Genomic DNA, 15,256 nt, shown 5'->3' with positions numbered 1-15,256 from the left:
GCAAGAAAGGTTGCAAAATGGAACTAAACTTAACAAATGTCTCACTTAACAGCATAAATTTTGGGCTTAGTTTTGGTCATAAGGCGAGACTACTTGTACCAGGAAAACCTTGTGGCACTCACAACTAATCCCTGCCAGTAACGAAGCCTGAAAATTTCACAACACCAAGTACTTTGTTGAAATACAAAGCAACTTCATTAAAAGATTAATTGTTTCAATCATTAGTTAGCAATCCTAATAACCCCAAGGAAGTTTCCTTATTTCTTGATTGATGCTATCCAACTGATAGGGCTCCAGGCAATTTTTTTAGTGATAAAATTAAATCTGCCTTTATGTAGAACGTGTTGTACAGAGCACAATCATCATGGTGAATCACAGTCAGCAGAATTTAATTCACACAAAACTGAACCTTCTTTCAGTGTTATCCTGATTTAGTAACATGTTCAACAGTTAAGCTAGTTATTTATCAATGTTTTAGGATCGAATCTGATAGGATGAGGTGGGGTGGGGTAGGGTAGGGTAGGGTAATGGTAGTATAGAGTAGAGTAGAGTTGAATGGAATGGAATGGAATGGGATGGGATGGGATGGGATGGGATGGGATGGGATGGGATGGGATAGGATAGGATAGGATAGGATAGGATAGGATAGGATAGGATAGGATAGGATAGGATTGAAAAGTACCTTGGAGGTCTTCTAGTCCAACCCCTTGCTCAAGCATAAATTTTAACTCTATTAATGGCAATGCTGTTGATTGCATCATCGATGTCTCAATGTTTTTTATTTCTGTTTCTTAAATCCACTAATGATATTTTTTAAAATGGCTAGCCCTAGGTTAAATACGGATCTCTCCTCATTTTGCTTTGTAATGTAATTACACTCCTTAAGACTCATTTTCTAGCCTGTATTTAATGTACAGTAATTGCAAAAAGTATATTTAATTTTTTTTCAAGTCAGCTTTGAGTTTTGGCAACTGCCTGAAGTCCCTGCAATTTTAAGGGCAGCATTTTTGGAAGTGGTTTAGCATTTAGTATCTAAAGGCAGGACTAAATTCATCAACCTATTTACTAGACACTGGAAAGGGCAGAAATCTAAAGGCCTTTTCACAGCTTTGATTAAAAACAAACAAACAAGAGAAATCCCTGCAATATTTCTAGGATCCTCCATAAATCTCTATAAACTCCATAATGTTTACAGGTAATTTAGATTTACAACTATTCATTTAGGGACTTTTTGAAGTTACAATGGCAATGAAAAAAGTGACTTTTGCCTGTTTTTCACATTGCAACATCCCTGTGGTCATGTGATCAAAACTCAGAGTGTTGGCTACTGGCATGTATTTATGACAGTTGCAGTATCTTGGGGTCACATGATCCCCTTTTGTGACCTCCTGATGAGCAAAGTCAATGGGGCAGCCCAATTCACTTTACAACCATGTTACTAATTTAACAACTGCAGGGATTCATTTAACAACTGCGGCAATGGGGCCAAACTCACTTAAACACTGTCTTGCTTAGCAACAGAAACATTGGGTTGTAAGTTGAGGACTTCCTGTTCTTAAACATTCTGAAACCATCTAATTTGACCCTAAAAGCCACAAGTGAAATGCTCTTTGAAATGATTAAAAACCTGAAGTTTCTGTCTTTCCAATCATTTATTGATCTGGTCCCGAGTGAGAAAATATCCTGTAAATTAAGCTAATAATGGCCATATGGATAGATGGCCATAATCTATCTATCTGTACCTATCTACCTGTCTATTCTTTTCCTTTCTTTCTTTCTTTCTTTCTTTCTTTCTTTCTTTCTTTCTTTCTTTCTTTCTTTCTTTCTCTTTCTTTCTTCTCCTACTTCTTCTCCTTCACTTCTTTTATTTTTTATAAAAGTTTTTATAACAAACAAAAAAGTATTTAAACAAACAATGCATTTTTTCTGAACAGAGTATCGGCCGAGTCACAATTTGTACCACTTTTAGTTTCTAGAACACCATTTTATATATTTTATATATTTCACTTTTCGCCATAAAATTCTTTCTCTCTAATTTTTTATTTTATTTTCCTTCTGTTTCTTCTAATACGTAAACAATATTACCATTCACCCTATTCTCTAATCTTAATCAATTTTTCTTTTTCCACTCCTCCCTTTACTATTTTCAAATTGAAACCCTTTAAATTAAAACAAATTCTTCTCCTTCACTTCTCCCTCCCTCCCTCCCTCCCTCCCTCCCTCCCTCCCTCCCTCCCTCCCTCCCTTCCTTCCAATTTCTCTGGGCTGCTCCCAATTGAAAACATATAACATATATTACAATTAAAAAATAAAAACTACTTTTTAAAAAAACCAGTAAAACAGTAAAAAAAAAAAAACACCATTCGTTTAGTGGTCTTCCACCCAGTCTAACTTAAACTTAGCTTTGCAAAGTCAGCTCAGGACTCTCCCTGCTGAGGCTCAACCCTCCCTCCAACTATCCCAAAATCCCCGACCCTCACTAGCAGAGAATTATGGGAGTTGAGATTAGCTCCATCTGGAGTGGCATTCCAACTGGAGGAAAGCAGATCTAGGGGATCCCTGTTCCAGATTTGGAGAAATGGGGCTGCTTTTGCCTCTCTTGCTCCCTGCGCAGCCCCCGGGACGCCCCCCCCCCCCGGTCTTTGAACAGCGGCAGCATCTATCTTGGATGCGAGCCCGGGCTTCTCCCTGGCAACGGTTGCCGTGGCGACCGCGTCCATAACAACGCGCCCTGCCTCCGCAGCGCCTTATCCGGGGAGCTGCTCCGCCCCGGGGCTGTCCGGCCAAAGGAGGAGGGCGCCGGACCCGGAGGCGGTAGTGGGTGAGTGGGGCTGCTGGGGGGGGGCAGAGTGGGGGGGGGCTTTCTGCACACCCCCTTGGGGGGTTCTGGCGGGGGGAGCAAATCCAAAGTCCTCCCCCCCTCCCCCCTTCTTTGGATCCTCTCTGAGTCTCCCCAAGTTGCAAAGGGAATTTAAACTCCGTTTTCTAAACTTCCCCCCCCCCGCCCTTCCCTCCCACCAGGTCTGTGCCAAGTTCTCCCCAACTATCGAAGGCGTGAAGATCTCGGGATGTCAAAGCGAAGTTGGAGCCAGGCGGAAGAGGAGCGAATTAACCAACTTTCAATTTCAGAGTGCCTTGAGTGGGTCTGAGAAAGGTAAGCCCACAATAGTGGGGCGGCCCCAGTTGGCCTTGGGAATCTTGAGAAAAAGAGAGAGAGTGAAAGAGAGAGAGAAACAGAGAGGAGGAGGGGGTGCGGGGAGAGAGAAACAGAGACAGAGAAGGATGGATGGGTGGGTGGGTGGACAGATAGATGACATAGAAGGGTAGATAAATTGATGGTAGATTATAGAGAGAGAGACAAAGACAGATGACACAGAAGAATGGATGGATGGATAGATAGACAGATGGACAGACAGACAGACAGATAGATGAAAGAAATAATGATAGAGATCGAGAGAAAAAGATTAATTGAGATTGACAGACAAAGAGAGGGAGTATATACAGAGAGAAGGATGGATAGAGAGATGAAGGTAGATAATAGATAGAGAGAATGATAGATGATAGAAAGAGAGAGAAGGACAGAAATAGATACCGGTCGATAGAAGATAGATAGATAGATAGATAGATAGATAGATAGATAGATAGATAGATAGATAGATAGATAGATAGATAGATAGATAGATAATACCTATAGATAGAAGATAGATAGATAGATAGATAGATAGATAGATAGATAGATAGATAGATAGATAGATACCTGTAGATGGAAGAGAGAGAGAGAGAGAGAGAGCTGGGGGATGGATGGATAGATAAATAGATGAGAGAGAGAGATAATAGGTAAAAGGATGGACAGAGGGATGAATACTATAATAGAGACTGAAGAATGGATGGATAGATGGATGGATGGATTCAAGAAAACAACCAAGCTCAGAGAGATTCTGGCTGGGGAATTCTGTGAGTTGAAGTTCGCCTTAAAGTTCTTAAGGCTGAAAAAACTACTGCTGTTGCTTTGCCCTATAAATTTGGAGAATTTTTTTTTCTGTAAGAGAAACTAGCTGAAGACCTTTGGACGTCTTAATTTGATTTCCCTTTTCGAAGGTCGCAATGGAGGCTGACGAAGCTGTCAACGAAAACCTAAAAATGCAGTTTAAGGCTCTCCAGGAGCAGCAGCAGAAAAGGATGAAAAATCTGTTGGAGAAGAAAAAGGAAACTCAACAGAGCCTAAAACTGGACAACAAAGAGAATCAAGACAAAGCCTTCGGAATCCCAGACACTCTCAGTTTATCGCTCTTGGCACCCGAGACGTCCGATTCAGACATTGGGACGAAGTAAGGAGGCAACCTGGTTGAATTCACATGACTGGGATTTATGATGCTTTTGGAGGGAAATCAGTATTTCATTCCGGTTTCCTACAAAAAGAAAACTACCCATTGCAATCGCTTAACGACTGCCACAAAAATGTTGTAAAATCAAGTGGCTTGCATGGGTGCCTCAACTTAAAACCTTCATAATGGAAATTCCGGATTCTGTTATGGTAGTAAGTCAAAGACAAAAGTTATTCCTCAACTTACAAACTTTGTTCTAGTGACCTTTCAAAGTTACAATGGTACTGACCAAAGCGACTTAGGACCGTTTTCACACTTATGACTGTTACAGCATCCCTGTGGTCACATAATCCAAAGTTGGATGCTTGGCAACTGGCCTGGATTTATGACGGTTGCACTGTCCCCGGGGGCACGTGATCCCCTTTTGCGACCTTCTGACCAGCAAAGTCAATAGAGAAGCCAGATTCACTTAACAACCATGTGACTGCAGTGGTTTACTTAACAACGGTGGCATGAAAGGTCATAAATTGGGGCAAGACTCCTTTAACAACTGTTTCACTTAGAAATGGATGTTTAGGGCTCAGTTGTGGTCGTAAGTTAAGGATTAATTAAAGGGGAAGAAATGCAGAATTCTATGCCACCCATATTCCTTCATTTCTTTTTTCTGATCCTCGGCCCTTCCACTCTGGGGATGGACTGCAACCACAGACTAGATCAAGCTGCCTGTTTCTCTTCTAGATTGCTGGAAACTGAAAATGAGCAGCTGCAGAACCAACTCCGGGAGCTGGTGGATGAGAACGGTCGGCTGTACAAACTCTTGAAGGAAAGAGATTTAGAAATAAAGCAACTTCACAAGAAGATTGAGGAGGAACGGATGGCTCTACTGGGTGAGCAAAAAACTGGATTAAATTAATTTTTTTTCCCATGATTGCTTCTGCAATTCTCTTTTTCCTGGAGATTATGGTACAGACCACCAAGTCTCCCAGAATACTTGCTTGCTTTTCTTTCTTTCTTTCTTCCTTCCTTCCTTCCTTCCTTCCTTCCTTCCTTCCTTCCTTCCTTCCTTCCTTCCTTCCTTCTTTCTTTCTTTCTTTTTTTCTTTCTTTCTTCCTTTCTTTCTTTCTCTCTTTCTTTCTTTCTCTCTCTCTCCCTCCCTCCCTATTTCCTTCCTTCCTTCTTTCTTTCTTTCTTTCTCTCTCTCTCTCTCCCTCCCTCTTTCTTTCTTTCTTTCTTTCTTTCTTTCTTTCTTTCTTTCTTTCTTTCTTTCTTTCTTTCTCTCTCCCTCTCCCTCCCTCCCTCTCTCTCTCTCTCTCTTTATTTCAAGGACCTTAGTAGGAAACGGTTTTAGAAACTTCATCAAAGTGTAGATTGCTCCAGCAAAATGTTAGATTTGATTTTTCCTGGTGTGAAGGAGAGCAATGATCACAGAAGGTGGGAAACTGAGCCAGTTTAGTATGGAAGTGAAGGTGCTGGCCTGGAAACCAGGGGATGCTGAATTCTAGTTCCACCTTAGTCATGAAAGCTGGCTGGGTGAATTTGGGCCAATCACTCTCTCTCAGTCCAGCCCACTTCACAGGGTTGTTGTTATGAAAAAAAATAGGAGGAACAAGGAGTATGTATGTTTGCCACCATGAGTTACTTAAAAAAGTAATACAGGTGGGATAAAACTAATAAATAAATAATACATATATAAATTGCATTCTCCTCTTCGTCCTCTTCTCTGCAAATCCCACTCCCTTCTGGCACTGACGATGTTTCCTAGTTGGGTCATGAAATGTCTGTGAGAAAATAACAAAGCTCAAGAGAGCACGGAGGATCCCTCAATTCAACCCTGAACTATAAATATATCTCTGGAGACCCCCGTTTCCTTCTTTTCAGCTACCATTTCCTTTTTCTTTCTTCTTTTTTTTTTTTAATTTTAGGGACTGCTGGTTTACCAGGGGATGTCGCAGCTTCTAAAATTGTGGAACTGGCCAAGCAGAACCGGCACGTGACAGCTGAGATGGAAAGGGAGAAAACCAGAACAAAGCAGCTGAACAACCGGATCAAACTACTGGAAAAAGATGTGAGGCTTCACTCTGTTAGCATAAGACTCTGATAATGTCATGGCTTAAGGCTGGGTGACTTTAGGCCAATCACCAGGAGACTGGGAGTTCTAGTCCCTTTTAGGCACGAAAGCCAGTTGAGTTGGGACCAACACACCTCACAAGGTTGTTGTTGCAGGGAGGATAATAGGAGGAAGGGTGTTAAGTATGTTCACCACCTTGAGTTAACATCCATCCATGTATCGAAAAAAGTGTGATAAAAACATCTAATAATAATAACAATCACTAAGCAAATTACCCCAACCCTTTAAAAATAGCTTTATTAAGTTTCAGAAAAACAATAAAACACAAATTTACATAAAGGCAAAGGAAATAAACAGGAAAAGTTAAAAAGTGACAAAAATATACTTTATTTATTTGTTCATCTATTTAAATCAAATTTATTTGGTATTCATCTCTTAGTTTAGGCTCTAAATATAAATTACTTATCTCTAAAAATGTTTTACCTACCTATCTATCATCTATCTATCTATCTATCTATCTATCTATCTATCTATCTATCTATCTATCTCTACTTCTATCATCTATCATCTCTATCTATCTACTGGTGTCTGTCTGTCTGTCTGTCTGTCTGTCTGTCTGTCTGTCTGTCTTTATTTATTTATTTATTTATTTATTTATTTATTTATTTATTTATTTATTTGTCAAGCATATGTTGTTACAGTGGGCTTTGGCACTTAGATCTTTAGAAATGAGTACTCCAAGGTCCTTGACCGAGTGAGAGTCATCTACAAGGTCATGTCCATCTAATTTGTATTTTATGTTTTTATGTTGTTGTTTTTTTTGCCAATGTGCAAGACAGAGCATTTGTTGGTTGAGATTTGAAGTTGCCACTTGACACATAGTCAATGTCTTTTTGAAGGGTAGTTGCATTGTCAGTGGTGTTGAATAGTTTAACATCATCAGCAAAGAGAACACAGTTGCTTTTAATATGATTGCAAAGGTCATTTATGTAAAGTATATCTCCCATCATTATTTTTATAAATAATTCAAGGTGGCAAACATATCCTTTCTCCTCCTATTTTCCCCACAACAATAACCTTGTAAGGTGGCTGATCTAAGAGAGAGAGTGATTGATCCATTGAGCCGATTTTGATGCTTAAGACGGGAGTAGAACTCATTGCCTCCTGTTTTCTAGTCTGGATTAGATTAAATTAAGGAAATTATATTGATACCTTAAAAACCTCTAAAACATTAGCAAAATATATATATGGAAAAAAATATTCTTAGTTTAACTTTAATCTAACCAATAAAAACATACTAACTATGAGCAAATCGTAACCATGTACCGTAGTTGACAATCTACAATATTTTGGTTTATGACCACAATTGAGCCCAAAATTTCCGTTGCTAAGCAAGACAGTTGTTAAGTGGGTTTTGCTCTAGTTTTTCGCCACAGCTGTTAAGTGAATCACTGCAGTTGTTAAGTTAGCAAAGGGGTTGTTGAGTGAATGTGGGTTCCCCCATTGACTTTGCTTGTCAGAAGGTCGCAAAAGGGGATCACATGACCCCGGGACACTGCGACCGTCATAAATATGAATCAGTTCCCCAGCATTTGAATTTTGATCACATGGCCATGGGGATACTGCAATGGTCATAAGTGTTAAAAAATCATCATAAATCCTTTTTTTCAGTGCCATTGTGACTTCAAACAGTCACTAAATGAATGGTTATAAGTCGAGGACTACATGTAGTGGTGTCCAAGCAGCAAGAAATCAAATTACCCTAATCTTTTTGCTTTGCAATTGTGAGCCCAATCAACAGTTGTTTCTAAAAGAGATTTCCACCCCTGTTTTAAGATTTTATCTTCGTGACAATTGCTTCATTTTAGTTCTGCTGGGGTTAGTTGGAGGCGGGTGGTTCGGAGAACCGGTAGCAAAATGCTTTTAAAAGTAAAAAAAAAAAAAAAGGCTCTGATGATCGCACAGCTCAGCTGGGATCATCAGAGGCTTTTAAAAGCATTTTTTCTACAACCTCTTCAGCTGAAGAGGTTATAGAAAAAAATGTTTTTAAAAGGAAAAAAAGCCTCTGCCGATCAGGCAAGTCAGCTGGGATCGTCAGAGGCTTTAAAAGCATTTTTTACAACCTCTTCAGCCGATGGTTTTAAAAGTAAAAAAAAAAAAAAGTTGGACACGCCCACTCAGTCATATTACCCCCCCAAGCCACGCCCACAGAACCGGTAGTAACAAATTTTACATTTCATCACTGCTTTATTTCCTATCTGAGCAGGAGGGTTGAGCTAGATGACCTCCAAGGTCCATTCCAACTCTGTTATTCTGTAGTCTGCCTCTCTTCATTTAGCAGTTTGTACATAGCTATATGTGTCTGATTTTTCCAGCTGCAAATGTCAACTTGCAAGTTGCAATCACACGGTGACAGCCCAGCTTCCCGCAAAAAGTCAGACAGCACTATGGTAAGAGTTAAACTCCATAAAATTGTTCTTCTAAGATACATTTTCTCAGTTTAGCTTTTCTGGTTTGCAGATCCTCCTCTGTTTATCTTTCATGGAATGACTGTGTTTAATTGATCGAATTTTTTTAAAATACAGTCATTTCCATCATTTTTCATTCATGTTTCCTTTTAACTTTCATTTTTAATTTTTACTTTTTCGGGGCTGCTCTTTTACCCTTTAACTTTACTCCAACCTTTCTTCTTCTCCTCCCCTTCTCTTCCTTCCTCTCTCTCCTCCTCCTTCCTTCGTTCTTTCTCTCCTTCTCCTTCCTACTTCCCCTTCTCTTCCCCCACTCCTTTCTTCTTCCCCCCTTCTAACCTTCTCCTCTACTCCTCTTTCCCCTCCCTCTTCTTCCTCTCCTTTTCCCTTTCTTCTTTCTCCTCTCCTCTTCTCTCCTCTCTTCTCCCTTCCTCTCTCTCTACTCCTTCCCCTCTCTCTCCTGTTGTTTCCCTTTTCAGTTCAATCAGTGGTATTCGAGCAGCCCCGATTTTCTAATTATCTTTATTCTCATTTCAATTTTTTATTCAATTATTATTTATTTTTATTTCATCATTTGCGTACATTTTTATAATATCTCATTTTTTTCCTCTATTATCCCCCCTCCCCTTTCTCCTTTTACTTGATCGAATTGATCGAATTGTTAATTCTTTCATAGTACGAAACGGTGAAGGGGGCTTGAGGAGACAAACTGTTTTTTCAATATAAGTTTTATTAAAAGTTTTAGAAAGAACAAAGGAGGAGGGGGAGAGGGAGGAGAAGGAGGAGGTCCCTGGTGCTTTCTGAGCTTGGTTGGTTTATTGCAGGTGTTTCATGACCCAACTAGATAACAGCATCAGTATTTATTTATTTAGTGTATGGCAAATACATGGACTTATAGTAGTTCAAATTTTAATGTCCAGTCCACCCAGCCATTCAAGGACAGGGTGGTCTATGTTGAACATTGGGCTGGTGTAAGCTCTTGATGGACATTTGGACACAATTTGGTGGATATTTTGTCGAAGAACACCACAGTCACACTGAGGGGTAGAGACAAGACTTAAACAATAAGTCCTGGCTGTTGTGGCCTGCCAACGACCAGCAGAGCTGGCAGCAGATCCGGACATTGAGGTGGTTGGGGAGGAACATGGGTCAGTCCTAGAGTCTGGAGAAGGCTCGGACGAGGGCTCTGAGTTGGAGGCAGAGAGGGGGCCAAGGCCATCTGGTAGTTCTTTACTGCCTCTGGAGCCTCCGGAGTCTGACATCAGCGAGGCAGAAGAACAGTGTGAGCTGTTCCCAGCGTGCGAATGTTTAGAGCTGCCAGGAGACAGGAACAATTAAGGAAACAGGGTCAACTTGGGAGTAAGGCTTGGAGATGATTGGCTCCTCCCATAAGACATAAAAGAGAAGCAAACAGGATGTGAGCTTTTTCAGGAAGCAATTAGTTCATCTGGCCGATTCAAGATTTGAAACTTCTGTTTGTGACTCTGTGCCAAGTTTGGCCTTGCCCTGCGTCTGGAAATTAGCTCTTCGGCAGCATTCCACGTGAGATAGGTGGGTGTTGATAACCTTCCTGTAAAAGACTTTTTATCAAGCCTTGCGGAATGTAAATGAAAATAATCTATAGTTGTATGAAGTAAAGAGGGGGACTACGTTTGTGCTGTTTAATTTCCAAGGAGGCCTAGGTCAGAACACTGGCAGACACCATGGTGGGCATGGATCCTGTTCAGAGTTGACCAAAAGGTTGAAACCTAGGTCTGAAGTAATATCCATTTTGTTTATCCATTGCTATGTATTTAGAGAGCCAGGAATTCTACAAAAATGTCTGGCTGCCAACTGTCCTTAACTGCCAATTCTTCAATGTGGTTTGCCTGCCAGCTGTTGCTAGTCCTTTGGTTCTGTTAAGGAATTCGCGGAGTAACCCTTGAATAGCAAGGGTGTGCACATGAAAGCGATTGAGAGTAGGTACGAATAAAACACAGTCAACACACAGATACACTGAGTTGTGTTTACTTTCAGGAAATAGTAAGGTACAGTCCAATAAATAGTCCAGGTCATACACATATAAAGCAGGAGACAGCAAAACGACAGTCCAGGGATAATCCAATAACAAAGTCTTCTTACCAGTCGTCGTAGTCATTCACAATAAACAGTTCTTCTGGATTTGCAAACAGTAGCATATAGAGATATCAGAGAGCAAGAACAGCAAAGAGAAACAAACCATGTTTCTAGCTCCCTCTTAAGGAGATTGGCTACAGAGCTAACCAATCAGGACACAGTATGATGCAATACAGCAGTCTTAAAGCTACAGTGATGATTTATATATTGCCAATTCAACAAGGTAGGTAATACTCATTTCCTAACAGGTTCACACTACCATGCTATCCAGGGTGCACCACAAGGAGGCGAACTAGTATCACACCCCACATCATCAGTGCTAGAAGGGAACGGGGTTTACAGAGAGAAGGAGGAAGAGGAGGAGGAAGACTGTGGGGTCCCTGCATGCTCTCTGAGCTTAGTGGCTTTCTTACAGACCTTTCTATTAGCCAACTAGGTAATGCCATCAGTGTGAAATGGCTCGCAAAGCGCAGAGTTGGATTCCTTTAGCTATTTGGGTGAGGTGATGCCACTCTTTAGGCTCTCTTAGTTCCCTTGAAAATTGTGCTGGTAACTGAAGTCTGCCTTTTGCTTTTCCTGTGCTTTCTCTTCTTCTCCGGCAACACGGCAATTGTCTAAAAGAGTCCAGAAATGAAAGCGCTGCACGAAAAATTGTCTGCTGTGAATCTCAAAGCATCTGAATATCGCAACCAACTACAGTCCACAAAGCAGGAACTTAAGATGACGCAAAAGGTAGGGTTTGTGTGCTTGCGTGTGTATGTGTGCGTGTGTGAGATATGGGCAAGAGTTTTGCTGTGTATTTCGCGGTGCCCTCAAAACCTTGTTATTCCGCCAAGCCGGGCTATCAATGTAAAGATTTTAATTGGTTTTTAATTGGTTTTAAATACAGGATTTTAAATTTGGGGTTTTATAATTGAGCCTATTATTTAATAATTTTAATTATTTTTAAATTTTGTTTGTCTTTGTGCTTTTAATCAGGCTGTACATCTCCCTGAGTCCTTTGGGAGAAGGGCGGTATAGAAATAAAATAAATAAATAAATAAATAAGAGTGGCCGAGGGGGCAGGATAATTTTCATTCCCCATTAACATTATATTAATTTCCAATTTGCTTGGCCAGAAGGAGATTAAATACATCTAGTCCTCAACTTGCAACCACAATTGGGACCAGAACATACATTGCTAAGTGAGATGGTTGTTAAGTGGGTTGCATAGTTATTTAGCAAATTCCTGCCATTGTTAAATGAACCCTGAGGTCATAAAGTGAATCAAGCTTTCCTCTTATTAGCTTTGCCTGTCAGACGCTATCAATGAAGGTCGCAAATCAGGATCACGTGACTCGGCATACATCATAAGTACAGGTCGTCCTTGGCTTACGACCGTAATTGAGGCCAGAATTATGGTCGTCAGTCATTCTGGTTAAGCAAGTGACCATGCCTGATTCTGTGACATATTTTTTTTGGGCTGTCATTAAGCGAACTCTTTTTATCCAAAGGGTGCTTTTTCGTGCTGGAAATACATATAGTTCTTGATTTCATTTAGTTCATTTAGTGGCCGTTTGAAGTTACAAGGGCACTGAAAAAAATTGATTTACGACTGTTTTTCACACTTGTGGCCTCTGCGGCATCACGTGATTTACATTCAAGATACTTACAACCACGACCGAGCCCAAAAACTACGTTGCTAAGTGAGAAATTTGTTAAGCGAGTTTCGACCTTTCATGCCACAGTTCTTCTGTAACGCAAATTCTTTTGCACTGACCTCTCGTTACTCTTCACCACGAGATGTCATTCGATCTTGCTTCCCACTTTGCTGGCTGTCAGGACTTCGGAGGCCACCTTTGAAAAATGTCAGCCTCTCGGTGGCTGGGCTCAGCGGGGTTTCTCTCCATCGCGCTGGCGATCGCTTATTGCCAAACTGCTCCTTGAGTATCCCCACTCCAACACGCTTCCCTTCGGGCTTCGTGTATCCTTTCAGGATCGCTCCAGCGCCAGAAAAAAGGGGCAAAGAACAGAGCCAGCTCCTCAACCCCTCTCTTTGTCCAAACAACACCAACTGGAAGTCCCATGCCACAGTTCTTAAGTGGCTCACTGCAGTTGTTAAATTAGTCACACGGTTGTTAAGTGAACCTGAGATACAGGCAGTCCTTGATTTAGGACCATAATTGAGTCTGGAATTATACTTGTAAAGTGTACCGGTCGTTAAACCGATCACCCAATGAGCATGCCCGATTTTTTTTTTTGCCCTGGACGTAAAGTGAACATGACATTAATTGAACATTGTGGTTGTTAAGTGAATCCATTGTCTGCAGTGGGTGGGGGGTTTTTTTTGCTAGAAATCTGAAGTAAATACAGGTAATCCTCAACTTACAACCACAATTGAGCCCAACATTTCCGTGGTTAAGGGAGACAGTTGTTAAGTGGATTACGCTCCATTTTGACGCCCTTTCTTACCACAGTTGTTAAGTGAATCACTGCAGTTGTTCAGTTAGTCACCTGGTCGTTAAGCGAATGTGGCTTCCCCATTGATGTTGCTTGTCGGAAGGTCGCAAAATGGGGTCACGTGACCCAGGGACACTGCAACAGTCATAAGTACAAGCCAGCTTCTAAGCATCTGAATTGATCACGTGACTATGAGGGACCCTGCAACGGTTATGCGAAAAATGATCACTTTTTTTCAGTGCTGTTGTAAGTTCAAACAGTCACTAAACAAATGGTTGCAAATTGAGAACTATCTTATTAGTATATTAGTTATTAGTATCCAATGACTATATTAGTTTATTAGTATCCTATGACTATCACTAAGTGTTGTATCTTATGATTCTTGGTGAATATACTTTATTTTTCCTTTATGTACACTAAGAGCATATGCACCACTTGGCCAATAAAGAATTATATTCTATTCCAAAGGAAATACAAGAAAAAGAGGAAACAGAATATTATATAGTGTGGGAAAAATGGTATGAATGGTTAGAGGAGAGAGATAAAAGGCGAGGAAAGAGCAAATGAGGAAGGTATAGGAGTGGAAATGCAACAACAAATAAGAGGAAACAAAAAGATGCAGATTGTAGAAATGAAACTGTTATTTATATGTATATATGTACTGTAAATAAATCAATATTAGAATTATAAAGGATAAATTGAAATAAGGGCAAAAAAATGGATAAGTAATGTCTACCAATGTGAAATTGTTGAAAAGAAAAAATTGTAAAAGATTATTTTTTGTTTTCAAAAAAATAACAAAACTATTTAATAAAAAAATTTTTTTTTAAAAAGAATTCTATTCTATTCTATTATCTGTAAATAATTACACTTAATAAATAAATTGATAAATAAATCAACAAATGTTTCTGAAAAATAATAAATTGTGTTTGCCAAGACTGCGGGATGTTGCCGATAAAAATGTGATCAGGGGACCATAGGGTCAGCTGTCAGAAATCCGGGTCGTAAATAGCCCTGGAGAGGCGAATTGTGATCTTGAATGGATACTAAGCGAGTAGTTGTAAGTCGAGGAACTTCCTGTATTCCTGCTTGGCTAAAGGACTTTTATGCAAAGCATTTTCGACACTGATTTCGTCCTGTTTTGCTTTTTTCCGCTTTCAGCTTCTCACCCACGAAGTGGGCGAAGACGTCAATATACAAAACCTTTTGTCCAATCCTGGCAGCTGGCGAGGACGGGCTCAGCAAATCCTTGTCCTGCAAGGCAGAGTGAGTCCATCTTTCCAAGCGTATTTCGCTTCACAGGTTCTGCGAACAACGGTTGGCTTAACCCTAACCTCATCGACTTCAAGCTGCGTGGACTTCAACTCCCAAATTCCTCAGGCAGCCTAGCTGGAACTATAGCTGTTTGACATGAGTTGCTCAGCCATGGATGAGACCGCAGTGGCTGGCTTTGCTTGTTGCACCATAAAAAACCACATCATAAGAGGATGTGTGAACCAGGCTGAAATATTTATTAGATATTTTAGCCCGCCTTTATTAATTTGTAAGTAACTCAAGGCAGCAAGAGCATATCTAATATTCCTTTCTTTCCTATTTTTCCCACAATTAAAAACAACCTTGTGAGGTGGAGTGGGTTGAGAGAGTGGGAAAGTCACCCAGCCAGCTTTCATGCCTAAGGCGGGATTAGAACTCTCTCTCTCCTGGTAATTGGCCTAAAGACACCCAGCCAACTTTCAGGCCTAAAGTGGGACTAGAACTCACTGTCTCCTGGTGATTGGCCCAAAATTACCCAGTAACTTTCATGCCTAAAGTGGGACTAGAACTCATAGCCTTCTGGAAAT

General features: G+C 40.5%; 1 protein-coding gene across 2 annotated transcripts in view; it reads left to right on the top strand.

Annotated features, from left to right (window-relative positions):
- The first annotated feature begins 2,714 nt into the window (after positions 1 to 2,714).
- The window catches only part of CCDC13 (coiled-coil domain containing 13), a 35,054-nt gene continuing 22,512 nt past the window's right edge, over positions 2,715 to 15,256 (top strand). For both annotated transcript variants that reach the window (XM_034442570.3, XM_034442572.2), the window contains exons 1-8: positions 2,715 to 2,821; positions 3,022 to 3,154; positions 4,099 to 4,328; positions 5,064 to 5,212; positions 6,248 to 6,390; positions 8,769 to 8,843; positions 11,598 to 11,708; positions 14,577 to 14,681. In XM_034442570.3, coding sequence (XP_034298461.1) covers positions 4,105 to 4,328; positions 5,064 to 5,212; positions 6,248 to 6,390; positions 8,769 to 8,843; positions 11,598 to 11,708; positions 14,577 to 14,681 — 807 coding nt within the window. In that variant the 5' untranslated portion in view covers positions 2,715 to 2,821; positions 3,022 to 3,154; positions 4,099 to 4,104. The remainder of the gene's footprint in view (positions 2,822 to 3,021; positions 3,155 to 4,098; positions 4,329 to 5,063; positions 5,213 to 6,247; positions 6,391 to 8,768; positions 8,844 to 11,597; positions 11,709 to 14,576; positions 14,682 to 15,256) is intronic.

The sequence above is a fragment of the Pantherophis guttatus genome, chromosome 4 (genome assembly GCF_059756535.1).
Source record: "Pantherophis guttatus breed Tessera chromosome 4, ASM5975653v1, whole genome shotgun sequence".
Lineage (NCBI taxonomy): Eukaryota > Metazoa > Chordata > Lepidosauria > Squamata > Colubridae > Pantherophis > Pantherophis guttatus.
This window is presented reverse-complemented; position numbering and strand designations above follow the sequence as displayed.